Consider the following 23,247-nt stretch of genomic DNA (forward strand, 5'->3'; position numbering starts at 1 on the left):
TCTAAAATACTAAGTTGGGAGCACGGGATAAGCTAATATGTGATAAGCAATAAGCTTGAAATGTGTAGAAGAAGAAGAAGAAGAATAAGAAGGAGAAGACGAAAAAGAATAAGAAGACTAAGAGGAAGAAGAAGTCAGTATATGTTAGAGATTAATTTCCTCGCATAGTAAATTAGTGGCGTCTATTACCTGGTCCTTTGTAATGCAGCGAGTTTCGGTATTATCTGAATTTCATATAGGGAAAATGTATGTAATGTCGGCCTAAGTGTCCCTAATTTGGGCCCATACATAAGTTCAGCAATCGACTAAATTTTCAATAGCAACCAAAAATATCCATAAGTACCGTCCCAATGACACCATTCAGCTAGATAAAATTGATAAATAGCAGATTTTTAGCGATGGGCCCAATCTTAGATACATAGGCCAACATTAGAGCCATTTCCCCTATGTCTTCATAATGAAGTCATGTGTTATAATCTGGCATCCCTAAACCGTACCCAAATTAGCCACCAAGCCCGTTAATTTTCCGCAAATTGCCCTTATAGCAATATCATATCGGGCTTGCTAATTACTAGGGTTGTTTGCTTTAGAATTCCAGTTTTAGCTGGCCAAATTTGGAGTAAATTGTGATACACAAATTCAATAAAAAGAAAGCCTTAACGAATTTCAAATTCTAAATTATTTAAAGTAACATCTCACTTACTGTTGCACATCTTTCCTAAAGATCGTGACATCATAGCCCACAGTGTACTCGCCCTATCTAAGGAATCCAAAGATGTCAAGCCCCTTTCGTTGTCGCTGTTCCGGATCGAGACTCACACCCACATGTGGGAGAGGCGCAAGGCAATCCGCAAGGTCCTGGTTGATCTACCTACCAGATACATTGGTAACCGAGTTGACCCTAAAATTCCCGCAAATTACTTACAACTCTCATCGACAGGAACCAACTTCATAGCAATTGTCACAACACATACCATGGAATTGATCATGGAGATCGCTAAGGTATGGATTGTTCAAAAGACATAATGATGTACGATTAAGGTTAAATTCAATTCACGGTAGGAACTGCAAATGGTGAACCCCTTGTCCCAGTGGCTGTACATCGTATCGGATACCTCAGCCGAGAAGAACAACATCTCCGGAGTGCACCCAATCATCTCCGAGGGGGACAACATTGCGTTCGTCTACAATCTCCGGAGAAATGCTCAGTCCTGCGAGTCGCACATTCTTTGCTACGTGGAGAATATGGTCACTTCGTTGGTGCATGGACTGTCGAAGCTGATTCGGGAGGAGAAAGCTGTCTACGGGCAGATTGCCGATGAAGAGTGGGAAGTAATCCGGATGACCAAGGCCGAACGGAAGGATGAGATACTGAAGATCATGAGAGTATGCTTAAGGAGTCTACTTTTGTGGAACCTGACGTTGAATGATTAATTTTCAGAGTGACCTCATCGGAAAGGACAGCTGCAACGAATGCTCCATGTGGAAGGTTGAAGCTGGCGAAACCTGGGGCTACACGTATCAGTCTTCTGCTGGTAAGTTTCAAGATGGTTCTGCAATTTCTTAAAATCAACCAAGCTTCGTTTGTACAAGATGAACTACTGGCGGAGGCCGTGAGTATTCACAAGCGGAAGATCTCCCTGCTGGACGTTGGCTACTGGACCCCACAGGATGGTATCGTAATGCAGGATTTTCTCTTTCCTCACGTGGCAAATGGATTCCGAGGAATTCATTTGAATTTCTACAGCTATCATGTGAGTGACCTTGGTTTAGCTACTTAGTTTGGCATAGTTTATAGTTTATCGGTCGTGTGTAGAACCCACCGTGGCAGTTTGTGTCCTACAATGAGAGTGGCCATCTTGTTCTGTCCCGCGGAGTAGTGATGGACATTCTAACCGAGCTGTCGAGCAAGTTGAACTTTACGTTTACGGTCATGATCGCCCAGACCAATTTGGATTACGTTTTGAATGGAACCGAGGATGCTAACAATACGGTGAGTTAACTTGATTGTTTGTCGATGGTATTTTGATTTCAAAGTATCGCATCACAGATTGGCAGAGACGTTCATTCGATGACGACCGATATTCCTTCGGAGATCTTGAGATCACTCATTGATAATAAGGTAAGGGAACGAAATTGCGATTGAAGATTGGAACCAATATTTTCAAAAATGTTGCCAACATTTCGCAGATTCTTTTGGCAGCCATTGGTGCAAGCGTAAGTCCTAAGCAGAAGAAGTACATCAACTTTACTACACCCATCAGCATTCAAACGTATAGCTTTATCGTATCGCGGCCGAAGTAGGTTTTCTTTTTTCTGTTTAGGTTGTAAATTTGTTCACACAAATTTGATATTTGTTTTGCAGGGAATTGAGTCGAGTCTTTCTATTTCTATCACCATTTACTGTTGACGTAAGATGAATTATTCCTCTAAGCAGGTTAATGCAATGGAGCTAAGCTAATGCAAATTTCGAATAATTTCCAGACCTGGTTATGCTTAACAGCAACGGTAATTCTCATGGGACCTTTCCTGTACGTGGTAAATCGGTTGAGTCCGTTCTACGAGCATCATGGAAGATCCAATACAATCGGATTGGGCAAGCTATACAACTGCTTCTGGTATATTTACGGAGCTCTTTTGCAGCAAGGTAAGAAGCAAAGCACAATATTGTACACCTTATGAAAAATTCATGTTAATTTCTACGATAGCTAAATTTACATGATATTTCGTGCAATTTTGTATGCAAGGTTGTAAACAGTTTCAGGAAAGAGGATATTTACGCGTTGGTTAAAATTCAGAGTTTTTTTTCTGTGTAGCACAGCTAAATTAGTTACCCTATCGTCACATTTATACATATAAGGTTAACGTTCCTAATGTTAGCCGAAGTGTCCCTTATAGTGCTTCCATACATGCATTTCGAAGGATAGCTTTTTTTTGCCAATCTTCAACTAGCAACCAAAAGTATCCGTTGGTATTGTCTAGATGACGCGTTGTTCTAAAAAAGAAATTCAGCTGTTGAGTTGGGCATCGACTTGCATCCAGGCGTACAAGGGCGTATGCATGGACTCAATTGGACGTGGAGCACATTATAGGACGGCATTAAAAACAAATGTTTCTTATGCAAGGTTGAGGGAGACCTGATGAATTCTTTCCCGAAGCAGCAAGAAAAGCAAGTGGACGACGATCAAAAGCAGGATGGGATGGCTGGAGGTGTATAGATGGACAGCATCATTATGGCAACAGTGGAAATGATTGTGGCGCTGCATGAAGAGGTGGTGAAAATGGACGCTGCGACCCTAGAGGCAAACAGTACAAGCATAAATGAAGTCCAAGGCCACTTGTATTCAAGTGCACGAATGATGGGTATTATTTGTGGAAGCGGGTAATTTTTCCAGAACGCTAGTGGCGCTGGTTGTGCAGTGGTAAGCATGATAACCTCTCACCCCAAAGGGTCTGGGTTCAATCTCAGTCGTCACCGCCGGGATTTTATGAGGCATAACATCTCTGACCATGCCTTCCTTTCGAAGCGAAGTAAAGCCGGTTCATGAGTTGATGGGTCGCTAGGTTGGGTCCAGCTGTGAGAGCTGCCTCCTGGGCATCGGTACCCAAGTAACAGTTTAAGCTGAACATTAAGAACAGAAGCTGATTACTGGTTGATTTAAGGTGTACAAAGCTGATTAACATCAGGCTGAATATATAGTTGATTAGTAGTGCATGAAGCGAATTGTATCCCCATAATCCAACCTCAATAAGTTAGCTGACCCTAAGATTGAACAAGGCTTATTTAAGCTTAACACAACTCCATAAATCAGCAATGCGTTACACATATTTTGACAGTTTGATTTATTAAATGTCGTCAGTGTCTGTGTCACTCGTTGCATGTCCGGCATTTTAGTTCTACTAAATTCAATCTTTCTAATTACAAGCAGTGGCAGCAGTAGAGACAAGGAAAAGGAGATTTTTAGGAATAGCTACAGGTAGATGTGGGCTGTGACGACGATCTCTTTAATAAAGAATTAAAAAAAAAATGCGACCACGTCGGACGTATACATTTGTAACCTGTGTTTTGTCTGTTATATTGCAGTGAAGTTTCAGACCGCATTCCAAAAAAAAATTACTCAATTATGGCACTAAAATAGCATCCAAATGGCCATCGAAATCAATTACGCACTTGTGTCCACATTGTGTTAACTGCACTTAAAAATGAGAGGAAATTTTCACTGTTATTCAACTTAAATTTGACGTGCTTCAAGTTAATGCTCATACCTTCCCAGGCAACACAAGTCCATCATAATAAGTTGCTACAACTTGATTGTGACTGAAATAAGTCACATACTAGTAACCACAACTGTTCAGTGACATGTGTGCTACTAGGGTTTTGCCACACATATGCTCAAATGGTCCAGTAGGTATGGTAGACGCTTGTGAATCAGCGACTGCCGGTTCGAATCCCAAAATGCAAAGGTAATATTTAGACTTATATTAACAATACAAATATGTAAATCCAATAAGTCAGCAACAAGTTAAAGCAGTTTCATATAAATGCATAAGATACGAAGCGGTCTTCCATTATTATTTTTGAAATAAAACTAGAGGGCTGAACAAGGGTTGAAAGAGACTGTTATAATGTTTATTACTGTTAAGCTTTTGGCTGATTAAAATCACCAGATTTAGATGTTTAAAAGCTGAACAAAGGGTAACGTGGTCTATATACAGCAATTATTCAAACTAAGGCTTAATTAAAATCGATTAAACAACACTTGTTAAGCATCAATTTGTTACCTGGGACTGATTGATTACCCCATACATATGTTTCACACTTTTTGTTTTTAAATAACTAATAGAATGGTTTATAGCTAATTTTTAATTGAACTACTTAAAATGGGGATGGGCACTAGAAACTTTTGCTAAAAAAAATAATTTGGATTCTGCGGTGTGATGAAAAATAGGAAGCGTAAACAACTGAACTACTAAATTTCCATCCACCGACATAAAAAAACATTATAAAGTGGAATTAGAGAAACATCATTTGAAAAAAAAATCAACTTCATTTTCAGTTTTTGGTCCAAACAGTTAACTGCTTTAGATGTTTGAATTTTAAATGTACGGTTATATTTAACAATTACAATTTTTAGGTTAAAAATATTGAAGCTAGTTTTAATTAATTAAAAGAAAATCAAAGAAAGTTATGGTACATTTAAACCCACACATAAAGCATTCACGTCTACATGAAAATCAAGCTCCTTACCCAAGTAGCATTGCAAGTTTTATCAAGGTTTTAAAGCATTCTACAAGTCCAAATCATGCTCTACAGAACCTTCATAAAACCCAAATTGTCACTTTTATGTGCAATAAACAAAACAAGTTCAATGGCCAGTGCAAACAATTACCTCAATTTGCATTAAATCAAAGTTATTTTTCTAAAAGATCTTTCTCCTGGAAAATTAGTGACCATTATTCTCAAATATATTCGCAGACTATCACCAGTCAGAGTGACATTGGGCCTGGAAATGACAATGGGCCATAAATGAAAAATGTTTACTACTGCAAATATTTTAAAATAATCACAAGAATAAGTTGCTTCAACTCTTAGAGAAAGACGTGCAGAAAATTAACGAGTTATTTGACTAGTGTTGTCCACAGGAAAACCAATATTTGAGCACATTTTTGCGTCGATAGATGTGAGCAGTGTTGGCTAAAATCAAGATCAGAAAATCTAAATCAGCAATCTTCAAGATCAAGATCACCTAAAATCACTGTCACCAATATCACAAGCCATCATCACCACGAAAATCACACGTGATTTTCCACCAATATCAGCCGTGATTTTCGATTCTCAAAATCAACCAGCATCAATATCAACCAAGATCAAAATCATCGAAAATCATAGGATTAGAAGATATGTGAAATTCTAGAGTTTGGGCAATTCCGAAATTCAAGTCAACATTCCGGATGAAATTAAAATGGTGGATTTCAACCCAAGATGGCCCCCACAAATCCAAGATGGCGGACCAAAATCCAATATGGCGGCCCCTGGACAGGGAATATGCATCTAAACCCATGCAATATGGGTATCTACGGAATGGGCTCGATGAGGGGAAGGGGAAAATTGGCATCAGCCGCCATTTTGTACATATCCCCGAACAGGGGATATGCATCTAAACATATATGCATATTCTCAGTCCGGGCGCCACCATATTGGATTTTGGTCTGACATCCTGGATTCAAAAATGGCGGCGGATGTTAATTTTCCACTTCCCCTCATCAAGCCCATTCCATAGATACACATATTGCATGGGCTTAGATGAATATTCCCTGTCCAGGGGCCACCATATTAGATTCCAAAATGGTGGCGGATGTAAATTTTCCACTTCCACTCATCGAGTTCATTCTGTAGATACCCATATTGCATGGGTTTAAATGCATATTCCTAGTCCGGAGGCCACCATATTGGATTTTGGTCCGCCATATTGGATTCCAAAATGGCGGCGGATGTCAATTTTTCACTCCCCCTCATCGAGCCCATTCCGTAGATGCCCATATTGCATGGGTTTAGATGAATATGCCCTGTTCGGGGCCGCCATATTGGATTTTGGTCCGCCATCTTGAATTCCAAAATGGCGGTGGATGTCGGATTTTTATTTTGACTGTAATACCAATCTATTGATTTTCCGTTTGGTTTTTGTTGCCACAAAATCAGCTAAGGTTAAAATCAGCCTTGATTTTCTGCCTTGTCATTTTGCTACTCTCAAGATCAGCTTAGATAAAATCCGCCGTGATTTTATGTTTGTGATTTAGCTGATCTCAAGGTCAGCAGTGATTTTCGACCGTTCCTGATTTTGTATTTTCTTGATTTTTTCCATCACTGGATTTGAGTAACGAATTACATTATGATCATACACGGCGAATGAGAACGACCCAAATTTGAGTTTAGTTCACTCATAATCGCCAAAAGTGCAGGAACTCAGCGATGAGTAAAATTTGTCTCATGTTTTCCCAGGTTTTCCAGAATTTTGCAGGGAAAAATTCCTGAATTTGAAAAAAGTAAAGATTGGATTCACTCAGTCTTTTGGTGCTACTCCGAGACTGAATAAAGATTTTGGCAATTTTCTCATTATCCGGCAGATTTTTAAGATTTTCCACAGAAAACCATGAGACAAATTTACTCATCGCTGAGTTCCTGCTTTTTTGGCGATTATGAGTGAACTCAACTCAAATTTGGGTTGTTCTCATTTGCCGTGTATCTAAGTGTACTCCTAAGATATTTAAATCAAATATATGTTTTAGGCAAAATATCTCCCCCCAATAAGGGTTGACATTGCTCCATTATTTATATAATTTTGGTAACGTTATATTTAATTTTCAATCACCCATGTCTATGAAAATCGTAAATGTATCATTGTAGAATGTATCCACATGCTTCAAATCGATTTACTTGCTAAAATGTAAATATTATAAAGTAGGGAACGTAAAATGATGGCTTTTTGGCCAGTCCGCATCGCACTGCCTTGCCGATTGGTTTATTTGCTGTTTGCTGAAAGAAGTGTTACTGCTACCTAAAGTTGCGACAATTTTAAAAAGCTTTTCTCTGTGCTCAATATTACCTGCGCATTTTCTACTTTGATCGACCCTTATTTCTCTTCGATCCATGTTTGGACCCTACCCGAGGTAATACTGCTTGGATATCGATTTGAAAAATTCCTCTCCGATCCTTCGGATTCTTATAGTAATCTGCTTGGGAATCGATTTGGAGAAACGTTTTACTGCCACCTAAACGCAAAAGAAAAGGGCAAACTCTTGATCCCCCTTCTGATGACATTTATTTGAGCAGTCGATTTTATATACTCACTAATGATGAAAATGGTCCATCATCCAGTTAAAATTCCTCTAAACTTTTCCAGCCTAATGCCAAGAAGGAAAAGGTCCCCCCCCCATTGTGATAACCACCTCCAATTTCCATGCTCTTCGGACGGATCTTTTGAACTTCGTTAAATTCAAGTTTTCACTTCAAATTGGCCGTCGGGGTGAATGCCGTGTATTGGCGGAGACCTTGGACGGATTCAAACGTCTTCTCAAGTATCTTACTGAGAAGCAACACAAATATTTCACTCACGACACCAAAACTGATGGTCTGTTCAAGGTTGTCTTGAATGGTCTACCCAGTGGTGAATCCCTGTATCAGATCAAAGATGAATTGACAAAATTAATTGGAGTTCTAATGATTTTTATTTAAATCACTTCAAGTCGAGTGAACTAAAGAACCTTAAGGCCTTAGAAAAAGCTAGCCTGAAGAAAGACTGGAGGAAATTTCCGAAACCTCACCCAGTGCCTTTACTTCCAAGGGTAACGGAACAAAAAAAATGCTACATGCCTGCCATGAATTGTAGTGATGCCTCTCACGCAAACAACGACTTGAAGGAAGATTATAGGAAATTTCAAATTTTAGTGAAAACCGAGGGGCACGCATTACAAAGAACTGGTACCTTGAAGTTAAAATGCAATCAAAAGTACTTAAAGTAAATAAAATTATCTATCCGTAATTAATGTTATTAAATGTTTTGAACATGTAATTAATGTACTTTAATTACGAAATTTGAACTGTAGTTAATGAAATTAAAAAGTAGTTAATGTTGTAATTAAAGCAGTAGTTAATGGAATTAAATTAATTACAGCCGTTGCCTGCGTCGGAGTTAAATGTTATTGCGTGCCCCTAGGTGAACACCACATATCCTATTTTTGAGAATGCAAGACTCGCGAAGCGATTCTACAATCTCGTTCTAAGTGACAGGTAGGATATGATTTTGTAGATTTTACCGTTTATCACGCGATACTCGCCATACCACACGGGGTCCGCTTGGATGTTTGTCGCTAGATCCGACAATTTGCAGTGATGTTGTTCTTCCCTTTGTGGTACTCGAGTTCAATATCGTAGGATTGAACTCGAAGAGACCATCGTAAAAGTTTCGAATTTCCCGGTTCTGCTCCGATCTTGAAGAGCCATAGCAAACTCCTCGCATGCGTCACCACCTTGAACCGTATTCCTATATATGGATGAACCAGTGCAGCTCCCTCAGCATTATCCGAGGCATCTGATGGTTTCGTGTAATCCGAATTGGCTAAAACCAGTGCCGATGTGAGCACTGATTTTAGTTCGTTCAGAGCCAACCAGGTAAACTTCTTCTAGTCCTTCTTCAGGAAATCCGTTATTGGAGTCGAGAGTTGGCTGTAATTTTTGATAAACCTCTGCTAACGGGTGTTCAATAAAAAATGAGATTTTTTTCAGCCATACCTTGTAAATTTTTTTTTTTTCAACGAATTCAGTATTTTTTATTAAAAACATAATGTTTATTCTTAAAAAAACGTCAATGAATACTGGAGAAGGGGCCCTGGTCAAAATCATTCCAATTTTTTATTGAACACCTGTTAGAACCCAGCAAGACCCATCAGTCTTCGAATGTCCTTCACCGACTTTGGACGAGCGTAGTCCAGGATTGGTTGAATCCTTGAACGGTCAATGAAGACGCCTCGCTCGGTCAGCAAATACCCCAGATTCATCACATGTTTTCTGCAAAACCTGGATTTCTCCAACGATATGGTTAATTTACCCTTCCTCAATCGTTCGTCTACTATTCCGAGGAGTCGAAAATGTTCCTCTGCTGTACTAAGACTTCTTCTTCTTCTTCTTCTTCTTCTTCTTCTTCTTCTTCTTCTTCGCATTTCAACCTTCTTGCTGATCGCACATTAGCTTATTGCGTGCTCTCAACTTAAAGTTCTAGATGCACTTCCACAGTTAGTAATTGAGAGCTTTCGATGCATGTACCATTGTTGCATTAGTATAATTGTGTGGCAAGTCCAATCATACTCTATACCCCGGGGAGGTCGAGAAGTTTTACAACCCGAAAAATCCCTAGACCGGACCGGGAATCGAACCCAGCCATCTCCAGCATGGTCTTGCTTTGTAACTGCGCCTTTACGGACTGAGCTAAGGGAGGCCCCCTTAGCTTACCATAATGTGGTGTATTTTCATTGGAGGGTCAAAATTTGTCTTCGAGCGATAATGCTAGCTCATGTTGTCCCAGATCACTTCGAATTTCTGCGTTCTTAACAGTGGCTTCGATCACATTCGGTTCAGTTTCTCTATCTCGGTGACGATCTGGATCTTTTGAGGGATTCCCTGATCCTGCACACTTAGAAAAAATCATGTAAATTTAGGTGCTCTGAAAGTGACATTTACGAGCGTCAACGTCAGACGCGATATATAGCTCAATAAAACGTACTTTTTGTCGAGCAACGAACTTTTCAGTCTCGGAGCACTTAAAATAACATGACATGTTTGTTTACGTCTCATCTTTAATGTCAAAGACGGATTCCGTCAGGTGTAAAATTAGTTATTTCTAAGTGTGTGGTTAGGATTTTCGAATCGATACTTGATGAGTCTCTCGAACGTTGACCAATCCTAGAACTTGTACACATGCTTGGCATACACAGTTGTACACACCAACTGCTCATTTGCTAATAACTTCGCACACAGTTGACGTAACATAGTTCTGTTTGAAGCAGTAGATAGAATAGAGTTTAAGCTTGTTATAGATACGTAAAAACGAGTAGATTTTAAGTCTAGTAATAAACTGTTTTTGTTTTTGCGTTGTAAAAATGAAGTGAGAAATGCTCGCTGCACATCTCGTACTTTAAGTGTAAAAAATCATTGGTGTTGATTCAAATGTTAAGATTTACCTACTATTTGCATATCTATAGTAAACTATGATCCTAATCTATCAATTACTTTAAAGAAAAACAAATTTCAACAACTGAGTGAAAAGTTATTAACAAATGAGTAGTTGGTGTGTACAACTGTGTATGCCAAGCATGCTTGTACACAATGGTTAAAAAAAACAAATCGGATGCCAGCCCGTCCAAGAGTAGATGAATGTCCCTCAGCAATTGCCGCTTAGAAACGTCCTCTCGTTCCGCAATCTTGTCCAATTGGTATGGGAATTTCTCTACGCTAACTGATCTGGAATCTCCGGGAAACCTGATTTTTCCACTCGGTTGAGATGATCCCTGACGCCATGCTCTCGTCGATCATTGTGACGGTGTCGGCGATTTGGCACCGGCCTCGAATGTCCTCTGTCTGAGTGACTGTTACTCTCCACGGAATCCTCCGAATCGAAATCAGTATGTTATCGTTGCTTCCGGGCTGTCGCATAGTGTCGGTTACTTAGTTCAGGTTTGTCCTTGTCCTCTTCATCACTAGAACCGAAATCGTACTGGGAAAATAATCCAGAACTACGTGAAATCTCTTCTCGAAGATAAGCTTCAGTCAGTTAAAGAAATGCGTTCATTCCTCCATGAGACAGAGGTCAAGCTTTATGGGGTGATCAAGGAAGATCAGGTTGAATCGTGGCAAACGACGAGTGCAAAGTTGGAGGAGATGTTCGATGAAACGCGTTGTCTAATTTGGAACAAGCTTCGAGAAATTGATCCGCCGGTTCCAGCACAAGTTGTGGCTTCTACTTCTCAAACATCACATCCCAAACTGCCAGAAATTCCTTTTCCTCGATTCAACAGCCAGCTAGAAGATTGGATTAGCTTCAAAAATCAGTTTTGTGCCTTCGTTAAGCGTCGTTCCACTAGCCCATTGTTCGCGAGTCTGGTTCTGCATTGCGATGTCTGCTAAATGATGTCACTCGGAATATTCGACCGTTAGCCAATCTCGAATTGAAGCTTGAACCATTATCGGTTCAATTTTTAATCCACTTGACCTGCACTCGCCTAGATGCTCGCACTCGTAAGGATTTTGAGCTTCAATTGTCAAATTGTAGGAATTCCTTGGAATTTTATGGAATTTGCTTACAATTCGTGAAATTTCCATGAAATTTGTAGGAAATTCATTGAAGTTCATATACATTTCCTTGAAATTCATAGGAATTTACTTGAAATTCGTAGGATTTTTTGAAATTCATATGAATTTCCTTGAAATTTGCAGGAATGTCCTTGAAATTCGTAGGAATTTCCATTTCCTTGAACATTTCATTAAAACTCTTATGAATTTCCTTGGAGTTCTTCGGAATTTCATTGAAATTTGATAGAACTTTGAATTTCTGGAAATTCTTAAGAATTATCTTTAAATTTTATGGAATACCCTTGACATTCGGTGTGATTTTCTAAAAATTCGTATGAATTTTTTTGAAATTTTTGAAATTTCCTTGAATTTGTTGGGATGCCCTTGAAATTGTTGGAATGTGGTAGAATATGTTAAAATTTCATTGAATTCATTGGATTTTTTTTCTAAATTAGAAGGATATTCCTTAAAATTCATAGAAATTTCCTTAAAATTCTTCGGACTTTCGTGAAATTCTTAGGAATTTCCTTTAAAATTCTTTGGAATTTCCTTGAAGATCGTTAAAATTCAATGGAAATTCCTTAAAATTTGATAGAATTTTGTTGAAATTCGTAGGAATTTGCATTAAATTGGAATATATTTGAAATTCGGTAAAATTTTCTTGAAAGTCGTATGAATTTTCATGAGATTGATGTAATTTCCTTTAAATTGTTGCAATTTCATTTAATTCGTTGGAATTTCGTTGAGTTCTTTGGAATTTCGTTGAATTTGTTGGAATTTCTATTAAACTGCTGGAATTTCCTTGAAATTTAAATGAATTTCCTCGAAATTCGTATGCATAGGAATCTTCTTGAAATTCGTTGGAATTTCCTTGAATTTCAAAAGAATTTCCGTTGAAATTGTTTGAATTTTCTTGTTATTCGTTAGAAATTGGCTGAAAAGCCATGAAATTTCCTTAAAATTCTTAAGAATTTCCTTGAGGTTCGTTGAAATTTCTTTGAAAATTGATCGAACTTCCATAACATTTGATTGAATTTTGTTCAAATTCTTAGTTATTTTCTATAAAGTTTGGGGAATTTTCTTGAAATTCAATGAAGTTTTCTTGAAATTCATATGAATTTTCGTGAAATTCTTGAAATTTCCTTGAAATTGTTGGAATTGGGTTGAATATGTTAGAATTTCATTGAATTCATTGCAAATACCTTGAAACTCATTGGAAGTTTCTTGAAATTCGTTTGTATTTTCTTGAAATTCGTTGAAATTTTTTTTTTAAATTTTTGACATTCTTTGAAAATTATAGGATTTTTCTTGAAATTCGTAGGAGTTCCCTTGAAATTCATAGGAATTTCTTAAACTTTGTTGGAATATCCTTAAACTTCGGTCGAATTTCCTTGAAACCCATTGGTATATTCTTGAAATGCGTTGAGATTTTCTTGAAATTCGTTGGAATTTCCTAAAACTTTTGGAACTTCCCTCAGGTTTCTGCCCTGAAGTGCGTGCTAAGAACTTTCCTAATGCCGTATGATATTTTCTACAGATCTGTAAACTTATCAGAGCCTTTCTTGGAGTTCAGGTAATGTGCATAGACTTATATTTAAAACGCTGGCTTGAGGAGCATGCCAAAAATTTTGGAGGCATTAAGAATTCTATCCAAAAAAAAGTTACAAAATTGTTTTTATACGCCTTTTTAATAGAAACTTAGCGATTGATTTAATCACTCGTGGTGAATAGGAGAACGTGTGAAGAGTGTTGTGAGCAGAAATTTATGCCGTGAGACATTGGAAGCGAAACAATTTGACGATGACAATCATTCATTTTCGTTTTACAAATCATATGCTTCTGGTTCTGTACTGCTCCGAATTCGCCCTATTCAGATAACACTTTTGAAATTTGTGAGTTTGACTGAACCACCAGCACCAAATTTTTGGGGTACAATGGTAATATACTGGAGTTGTCAAGCTGCCCCCGAGTTGGGGTCAATGCACAATTTGATCACCTCAAATATTGTGAATGGGTTGAAGCTACCGAGATCAAATGTAAACGTCTGTGTTGTAGGTGTTTTTGGGAGACCACAAATACTCAAGAACAAGGTCAGAGCAACGATCCGGTCTACCTTCATGTCCGATGCCTTTTTCAAACTAGAGTTCCTGGTCATGAAAAAGGTCACAACTGATTTGCCGATACAATCATTTCAGGTAGATCCCGAGCGAATCCCAGCAGATGTAGTAATGGGTGATCCTTCGTCCAATCGATCGCGACGTGATCGAGTACAGTCTCCCCCGTGGGGCCCGGGATAATTGTCCCCATTGCTCCCCCACAAATCCGGCACTGAGCTTGCATGAGCATGCTATCAATATTGACGTTTGAGTGGAGTTTTAAGCTGGCATTATTTTTGAGATTTGAGAATGATTTTCCGAGCACTGATTGAAAGCAACATTTCCATTTAAACTGAAAGTATGAAACTTCCCACAGGTGGTTTGTATCTCCCCTACGCTGACAGCGGTCGCATCATCATCGGAACTTGGTGGTTAGGTAAGAAACCGATCTTTCAAGGAACTGCTAAGCCCATGTAACCCATTTGTTTTGCCCACAGTCGTTCTCGTAATTGTCACAACTTACTGTGGAAATCTGGTTGCCTTTCTAACCTTCCCCAAGATTGCCATCCCCATTACCACAATTAACCATTTGATCCGGAATCAGCAGGGTGTTTCGTGGAGCATCCGTAGGGGAACTTTTCTGGAACAGTTCCTTCAGGTACCCGTTGCTTCAAACCCTTGTTGGAATTAAATCATAAGCCCTTCCATATTGCAGGAAACGGATGACCCGAAGTACGTCAAGCTACACAATTACGCCGCGTACGTCAGCGAGGAATCGGAACAGATGGTGGATAAGATCCGTTCCGGCCATCACGTGCACATCGATTGGAGAACCAACTTGAAGTATCTGATGAAGAAGGAGTTTCTGAAGAGCGATCGTTGCGATTTTGTCCTGAGCATGGATGAATTTCTGGACGAACAGATTGCACTGGCCATGCCGAAAAACAGTCCCTATTTGGATGTGATCAACGAGGAGTTAATCAAGATGCACCAGTTTGGGTTCATTCAGCGGTGGCTGTCGAGCTACATGCCGAGTGAGGACAAGTGCTCGAGTGCTAGAAGAAGCACCGAGGTGGAGAACCATACGGTGAACAACGACGATATGGCTGGCTCGTACTATGTGCTGTTGATTGGGTTTTCCCTGGGGATGTTTATGTTTGTGGTGGAGTATGGGTGGCGTTGGTATAAGCGATCGAAGGAACAGACTTTGCAACCGTTCACCAATTGAGAGGATCAGAAGGATGGGATGTGCAGGGTGAGAATGGGAAAATATTTAAAGTTGACTGTCATCTTGATAGTGGTAGTGCTTTACTGTAAAACGATTGTAGTAGCGATGTTGTAGGAGGTTCTAGAAAATTCATGAATGGTCATCACGTGTCACGCATAAAAGTCGAAATTGACAGCTTTCAAAGTTAGGCTATAAGATAGTCTTACCCCGTTCATAGCGAAACCGAAGGTGGTTTAAATCAAGAAAGTGAAAACTCAGTTAACCAGTCCATTAGACCCAGCCGGGCAAAGCAAGCAAGTAGGGTGCATTAACATTGTGAATGCGTCAGCAGCGGTTGGGAAAGTGAACGACGAAAATAGTCGGAATGATATTCACCTAGCACTCACTGGGAGATTCTGTCACCTGTTGAGCAATAGCGGAATACGTCATTCTGTGACGCCCTGCGTAATACCGGCCGGTCGGAGCTGGAGATTTCCCATGCGACCGGGTGTCGTTGTGACGATGACATAATTGGTGGAGGATCTTCATAGTATTTGAGAACGAATGGTAGACAACCGTTAGGGACAGCTGATGGCAACACCCACTCCAGGAAAGTGTAGATGCACAATTAAAATTATTTTCTAATCGAAAAGGCAAGCATGCACAATTATAGCTCGCTGAATTTGACGTCAGTTGCATCAGACGAGCTCCACCGTTATGTTTTGCTGTGTGGAAATGAATCAATTTACATACATTTTGTGAATTGCTAAAGTTGTCCTCAAAGTAAGACGTCATCACGTGTCACGTTAAACTACCGCAACATTTTTCTTAAACTCATAGTCATCCACCCAAACTCAGGTCGAGTAACGATTATCGGTCGTAACCTAGTCAATAGTCAGCTCCAAGAAAAACGCAAAACTATCCCAAGGACACTTACTGAAATCTCTTCCACGAGAGTAGCTAAACCCACATTCGAACAACCAACCCATTCATTGGAGGAAAAGCGCATTAAAGAGTGAAAACAAACGTTTAAAAATCGCTTCTGTTACAGCTCAACCCGAAGCGACACGAAAGCGTCGGAAACATGATTGGCCGGTGGCCACCTTGAAGCTAGAAATGAGTCAGAAAAAAAAATGAAAAGCAAGAATTATTGTTATTTGAGGGAAAAAAAAGCTGTCATTTCAGCCAAGAAAATCTCACCGAAGATCTGTTGTGTCTAATGGGATTATTTTAAGACAAACCACAGAGATTGCATATTGCACACTACTTGTTAGCCATTGAGGAATTCTATTATTCCGTTTAGGATCTATATTAGCGTCACATGATTGCCATACTTTAATGATTCACAGCTGTCATTTCGGTGGCGGAAAATTGAAATACAGAATCACACAATGCAAAACATCACCAGAGTCGATTCATTTCCGAAGGTTGAGCGATGACCTGTGCCCTGCTTAAAATTCCTTCAACCAGAGTTTTGTTTACAATGGGCTGTTTTTGCTTCACAAAACTCGGTGTTTGGGGGTGAGTAGGTGATATCGAAATAAGCATCGGAGCGATAATTTTAGTGCGGTTCGTGATTTATACGACACTCGATGGGAGACATGCGAAGCGAATGAAGATTTCCGTGAGTGATGAGATCAACAGAAAAAAAACGCGGTGTCCCTAGCCTTGCATCACGTAATTTTTGTGAAATTGAAGGACATCTATATTTCAACCAAGTGGAAGATAAATTGTTTTTGTTTTGGTTATTTGCCATCGGGCCGCACTTAAATGCTTATCATCGAAGTCAAGGAGGGGGCATCAAAAACGAACCCATCAGCACATGGACCGGGCACAACTGCTATACCACAGACAAACATTTCTTCCGTATTTCTTCCGAAGTAAGAGGCGATCATAGATTATACTCTACAACATATCCCAACGACTTCGGCTGGGATTGAATCGAGAGCTTGTTAGGGTGAGAGCACAGAATTGAATTGAATTGAGTCAATTATAAATTGTTGAACTTTCACTGTGGAAATTATACAAGAACAAGCCCTGCTGTACCGGGTCCAGTTCTTTGTAGAGTCGTAGAACCCCGTAAGTTTGAATACACGGCCAATGATAATGACAAAAATTTGAGTTTAGTTCACTCATAATCGCCAAAAATAAAGAAACGACATCGAAGTGTGTGTGCTCTGCTTCAAAACGAACGCGAACAAATTTTGCTGTCAAATTGCTCGTATATTATGTCAAGACCAACAATTAAAAAGGCCTTAACTCAATTTTGTAAACAAACCTTGTGAGGCCATTTTGTCGCGAACCGAGTCCGCCAAGACAAACCAACATAATGTACAGATAGGGGGAATTCTCCTGTACCCGGTTGTGTTTTCGGTTCGCGAATGTAGGTTTCGGTTTACGAGAAAATGGCCTTAGGGGACAGTTTAGGGGGGGTTGACAACTATCCACGGCCCATACAAATTTTAAAATTTTGTATGGACAATTGTCTACGCAGGGGGCGGGACGGGGGGTCAAGAATCCCAAAAAAAAGTAGAAGGGTCTGTGCCTAGGGGCACGAACGGAAGCTTGACGTAGGACCGCTAGTGGGCGGAATAAATGTGAAGAGCATTTAGTTCTTTTAATTGATCAATTATCTTTTATCTCAACTCTTTTCCTTTTTGGATTGCAGGCGTACCAAATTTGTAGTATTTTTTTCAAAGCGAAAGTTGATTAAGAGAATCAATCAAAATCACTCGCACTCCTGCTTCCAAGTTTGGTTACAAGATTACAACTCTGGAGAGCATTTTGTGTGGTCGTTGGGGGCTTGTGGTTCTGAATATGTTGTTTGTTCACAGATAAATTATATTCCAACTCTTTACTGATGTAAGCTTGATGGCATTGAAAAGGGCCGTTTTATTGTAGAGGACATCCATGGCCACTTACGCTTGGCGTGTTTAGTGTAGGTGACAGCACCACGGACCTCATTTTCCAGGAACACCTTCAGTCCACCTCGTAGATCAGACCGGAGATACGTTTGACACCGCCACGGCGAGCCAGACGACGGATGGTGGTTATCTTGAAGAACTTTGCGATGACGCTTGGCACCTCCTTTACCAGACCCTTTCCTCATTTGCCACGACCAGTCAATTGTTGCTTGTTGGATGTAAAGGAGTGGACAAGCCACCACCTTCCTACTGCTGCTATTGCTTCTCACCACGCCGTCCGAAGCTAAAATGAGCTAATGCATTTTTTTTTTTACTTTAAATGATCTTTATTTCAGTTCAACTTGGATGATTACCATATACATTTTTTCAAGTGATTTAATTGCTTTCTTCATCTTTAGGTATGGGCAAAATTCAAAATTTGTTTGACAGAATTAGTCCTAGACTTAGTACACGGTCCACCACCTTGGTGGGATTGGTTCGTTTTATTTTTAGAATTTGAAGAGAAACTACTTAATACTACTATTTACAACTTAAAACTAACCTTTTCTACTATATACACTTAACCTACTATGTACAAATTGCTTATTAAAGCATGTTCAGAAAGATTGCATTTTTGAATAAATTTAGTTGTCATATCATCAATTTTGGAATCTACTTTGGGAATTTCTGCCTCTTGATGGAGGTCTGCTAATCTTGTGTCGAATGGACGATCTAGGATCATCCTCAACACTCTATTCTGTGCAACCTGGATTTTGTTCCTGTGGGTCTGGGCGCACGATTCCCACACCGAGGTGGCATAGAAGATCGCGGGGGCTATGATCTGTTTGTAGACAGCCAGTTTGTTTTGCCTTGAGAGGCGGGATCTGCGGCAAATGAGCGGATACAAACACCTAACCAAGGCGGAGCACTTAACTAGGGTTTTCTCTATGTGCGAGCGGAACAGGAGCTTCTCATCGAACAACATCCCGAGATAAGTAACATCAGTGGACCACTCGACCCTTGTACCATCCATTATTACGGTACAGGAGGGAGACGGTTTAAGTTTTGGCGATTGTCTGTGAAGGAACATGATCGTTTGGGTTTTCGAGGCGTTGATTTTGATTTTCCACGTGGTGGCATAATCAGTAAAGGTGTCAAGGCATCGTTGGAGCTTGTTCGTAATTTTACGAGGCATCCTACCCTTGACGGCTATCGCGGTGTCATCTGCGAACAGAAAGAACACGCAACCGTCTCCTAGAGGAGGGATGTCCGACGTGTAGATGCTGTAAAGCAGTGGTCCCAGCAGACTCCCTTGCGGAACACCTGCTGGGATCGGAAATTGTCCCGAAAGGGAACTATTCAACGACACCCTGAACGACCTTTGCTGGAGATAGTTACGGGTGATTTTCACAAGGTATGGCGGAAAGTTGGAGTTACAAAGCTTGTATATAAGTCCGTCGTGCCAGACATTGTCAAACGCCTTTTCGACGTCTAACAAGGCCATGGCTGTGGACTTGGATACAGCTTTGTTACTTCGGATGTTATTCATCACCCGCACTAGCTGATGATTGGTGGAATGCCCCTTGCGGAACCCGAACTGTTCCGGAAGAAGAATGTCATGTTCCTCCACAAACTTGTTTAGTCGGCTGAGGATCAATTTTTCGAACAGCTTGCTCAGCGCTGAGAGCAGGCTAATCGGTCTGTAGCTTGACGGTAGTGAAGGGTCTTTCCCAGGTTTGCGGATCGGGATGATTTTTGCCACCTTCCAGATGCTTGGAAAGTAGTGCAGCTCCAAGCATCTGTTGAGGATGGCAGCCAGCAGCGAGTGCACCCTCGCGCTGAGATTTTTCAACTCTAGGTTGAATATTCCGTCAAACCCGGGAGCCTTCATGTTCGTACTGTGTTTCAGCGCTGAGCAAATTTGTTCCTCTGTAATCCGTTCTTCTGGAGGGACGGCACAAGGGGAGGCATCTAACGTCTGGACGCACTGCACAACCTGGTTCTCGAGTGGACTTGGGATTGTAGAGCCAAGCAAATGCGACTGGGCAATGTGCTTCCCAATCGCATTGGCCTTCTCTTCGTTGGTGATAAGCCGTTCGTCATTGACTCTAAGTGGTGGAATGGGCTTGGGGTGAGACTTCAGCACCTTGGAAACCTTCCAGAATGGTCTGGAACGGTCGTTCAGGTTCTGAACGAGCCGCCCGAAACTCTCGTTCCAGATTGAGACCATTCTGGAAGCGATCTGCCGATTCAGATCGACCATTTCGTATTTACGCTGCAGATCCCCAGTCCGCTGAAACTGGCGTCTACGAACATTTCTGAGCCGAATCAAGAGTTTGGTGTGGGAATCAATTGCTTGAAACTTACTCCTCACAGGAACTCGTCGAACGCACTCTTCATCAGCCACGGATATGGCTTGATGGAGACCCTCCAGGGCCCGGTCGATGTCCTCCACTGTGTCGAGCGGTGGGTTGTCAACGATGTGGCGGTCGACCACGCGCTGAAACTGGACCCAGTTGACTCGCGATGGTAGTCCTTCCGCAGGAACGGTGCAGAGGCCACGTTGCAGCCCAGCTCGGTCAGCACCGGTTGGTGGTCCGAACTCAGGTCGTTGACGGCAACCGGCTTGGCTAATCCGGTGTTTGCCAAGAACAGGTCCAGCGTCGATGGGTTGCCCACCGGTGATGTGAAGGTTGGTTCGTCCGGAAACCAGACGGAATAGAGACCATGCTGGGAATGGTCGAATAGTAGGCGGACGTTCTGGTTTTGCTGGTAGTTTCGCCAGGCCTCGTGCCGGGCGTTCAGGTCCCCTCCGATTACGAAGCGGGCATTGGTGTGGGTTATGATGGCAAGGTCGTTCTTGAACTGATGTGCTGTACCATTGCTAATGGTACATTACCGGGGGCAGTAGGCGGCGATGAACCGGATGTTTCCGGTCGATGTTTCCACCTCTACGCCGACGGCCTCGATGATGGAAGTGTGGTAGTGGGGTAGGGTGCAGTACTTGATGCCTTTCTTGATGATGACCACGACACCGCCCCCCCCCCCTGGAGCTGGTGCGATCAAGCCGGACAATGCTGTGGTCGGGCAGCCAGAAGTTGTCACCGGTCTTGAGGTGGGTCTCGGTGAGAAGGCCCACGTCGATGTCGTGCTTGCGGAGGAAGTCTGCAAGCTCAATGTTTTTCGCCCCTACGGAGCGAGCGTTCCAGTTGGTGATCTTAATGGCTTCACGGTCCATAATTAGCGACGAAGGAGATGATAGCTTAGAGCTGTTGTGTTCTTGTAGCGCAGGTGCGCTTGATGATGATGGCCTGGGCCAACAGTGTGACGATCTCATCCGTTGACAGCGGAGAATCATCGTTAGCTTCGCCGGTTGTACCGGCCAATCCCGGAGCAGGGGGATCCGTCGATGGCCCGGAGGCTTGACCGGGTACTGCAGCGGCAGCCGACTGGGCGGCAGCCGACTGGGCAGCAGCCAACTGTTGGTTGAGTGGGAGCGGCGGCAACACTGGAATTGGCCGTGGTTGTACCAGTGATAACGGAGGAAAGTTCTGCGCGTTTTTTTTTCCGGAACCTTCTTGCGACCGGGCTGGTTGTTGGACGAGGCCTTCTTCCGGATCTCGGCGTATTCGGCCCGCTTTGGACAGGCCTTACTCGTGGCCTTGTGGGCGGCACCGCAGTTGGCGCATGTGGGAGCGGTTTCCTCGATGCTGTCGCAGTCGTCGATCTTGTGGTTTTTGCCGCATTTGATGCAGCGGCTGGCCATGCGGCAGTTCCTGGTGCCGTGCCCGAACAATAGGCAGTTCGAGCACTGAGTGACGCCACGGTGGGTGGGTTTATACCGCTCCCACTTCACTACGATGTGGAACAGTGTGCGTGTCGTCTGGAGATCCTTCACGGTTGTGGAGTTCTTCTCCAGATGGACCAGGTAGAGCTGGTCACGATACTTGATGGCCTTGCTGCGGGTCATCTTGTGGATTTCGACCGGCTTGAGGCCGTTCGCCTTCATCTTGTCCATTAAGGTGTCCAGCACCACTTTCAGCGGCTTGGTGGCCTCGACGTCGTGGGAGAAGTACTCCAGCTTCATCCTGTCCAAGAGGGCCTGGACTGCGTTGTAGTGTTTTTCGGCCGGGACCTTCCGTGCACCGTTGAATGGTGCAACGAAGGCTCTGCTTAATGTAGAAATCCAGCTGCTCCCATAGCCCGGGAGGAAAGCCCTTCACATAGAAGGGTGGCAACTTCACTTTTTTCGGCACCGTCTCAGGGTCCGACTGCGGCTGGGCTCCGTTCTGCAGGTCGGAGAACGGATTGTTGCTCAGCAGCTTTTTGCTGCCGATGCGGTGGCGTTGCTGTCTTCAGGTCTGGGTCGTTTAGTTCCAGGAGGCCCCGGCTGCGGGTCCGCAACGCCCGTCGGGACGGGCAATGGGGTTTTCTTCTGCTTCCTCTATGCTGGCTTGGTGGTTGCGCCGTCGTCTGGGAGAGACTGTTTTCTCGGTAAACCGGCACTCGCGTTACCGCGCGATTCCTTACCCATGGCTGGGTCAGCGAGAGCGTCACTACATAACGCGGAGCTAATTCGATTTGCGAACGAGCGAACGAACGAAACGAGAGAGAATAAAAATCGACTGAACTGCTCAACAATGAATGCGAATCAGCGAATGATGAGCTAATGCCATACAGCAGGGCTCTTTTATATCTTTTCAGGTTAAAGCAGAGTGATGTGCAACCAAGTGGTATAAAAGCTACAAAGACTCCTCCCATTATGATTAGTTTGCTATCAAGTAGCGACACTGGCTCTTTTCTTTTTGCGTACATGGCAAATGAGAACGACCGACATTTGAGTTTAGTTCACTCATGATCGCCAAAAGTGCAGGAGCTCAGCGATGAGTAAATTTGTCTCATGGTTTCCTGTGGAAAACCTAAAAAATCTGCCAGAAAATGAGGAAATTGACGAAAATTTTATTCAGTATCGGAGTAGTATCAATAGACTGAGTGAATCCAATCTTTACTTTTCTCAAATTCAGGATTTTTGACCTGGAAAATCCTAGAAAAACCTGGGAAAACATGAGGCAAATTTACTTATCGCTGAGTTCCTGCACTTTATTGGATTTATGAGTTGACTAAACTCAAATTTGGGTCGTTATAATTCGCCATGATATCACCTTGAAAGATATCGGCGCCGGTGGTGTAGTGGTTAGC

General features: G+C 42.0%; 2 protein-coding genes across 2 annotated transcripts in view; one reads left to right on the forward strand and one right to left on the reverse strand.

Annotated features, from left to right (window-relative positions):
* Ir93a (Ionotropic receptor 93a) overlaps positions 1-16,091 on the forward strand; it is a 42,448-nt gene extending 26,357 nt beyond the window's left edge. Inside the window, exons 5-17 of the mRNA XM_065231800.1 lie at positions 725-886; positions 941-1,002; positions 1,063-1,386; positions 1,442-1,535; positions 1,594-1,754; positions 1,817-1,993; positions 2,051-2,122; positions 2,191-2,300; positions 2,366-2,411; positions 2,485-2,647; positions 14,315-14,374; positions 14,436-14,596; positions 14,654-16,091. Of these exons, the coding sequence (XP_065087872.1) occupies positions 725-886; positions 941-1,002; positions 1,063-1,386; positions 1,442-1,535; positions 1,594-1,754; positions 1,817-1,993; positions 2,051-2,122; positions 2,191-2,300; positions 2,366-2,411; positions 2,485-2,647; positions 14,315-14,374; positions 14,436-14,596; positions 14,654-15,166 (2,105 nt within the window). The 3' untranslated portion in view covers positions 15,167-16,091. The remainder of the gene's footprint in view (positions 1-724; positions 887-940; positions 1,003-1,062; positions 1,387-1,441; positions 1,536-1,593; positions 1,755-1,816; positions 1,994-2,050; positions 2,123-2,190; positions 2,301-2,365; positions 2,412-2,484; positions 2,648-14,314; positions 14,375-14,435; positions 14,597-14,653) is intronic.
* Positions 1-23,247, reverse strand: part of LOC135709469 (serine/threonine-protein kinase meng-po) — a 73,423-nt gene that overhangs the window by 41,090 nt on the left and 9,086 nt on the right. The gene's annotated exons all lie outside the window — the stretch shown is intronic.

Source organism: Ochlerotatus camptorhynchus, unplaced genomic scaffold (genome assembly GCF_037179485.1).
Source record: "Ochlerotatus camptorhynchus isolate MF236.1 unplaced genomic scaffold, CSIRO-AGI_Acam_v1.1 ptg000361l, whole genome shotgun sequence".
Taxonomy (NCBI): domain Eukaryota; kingdom Metazoa; phylum Arthropoda; class Insecta; order Diptera; family Culicidae; genus Ochlerotatus; species Ochlerotatus camptorhynchus.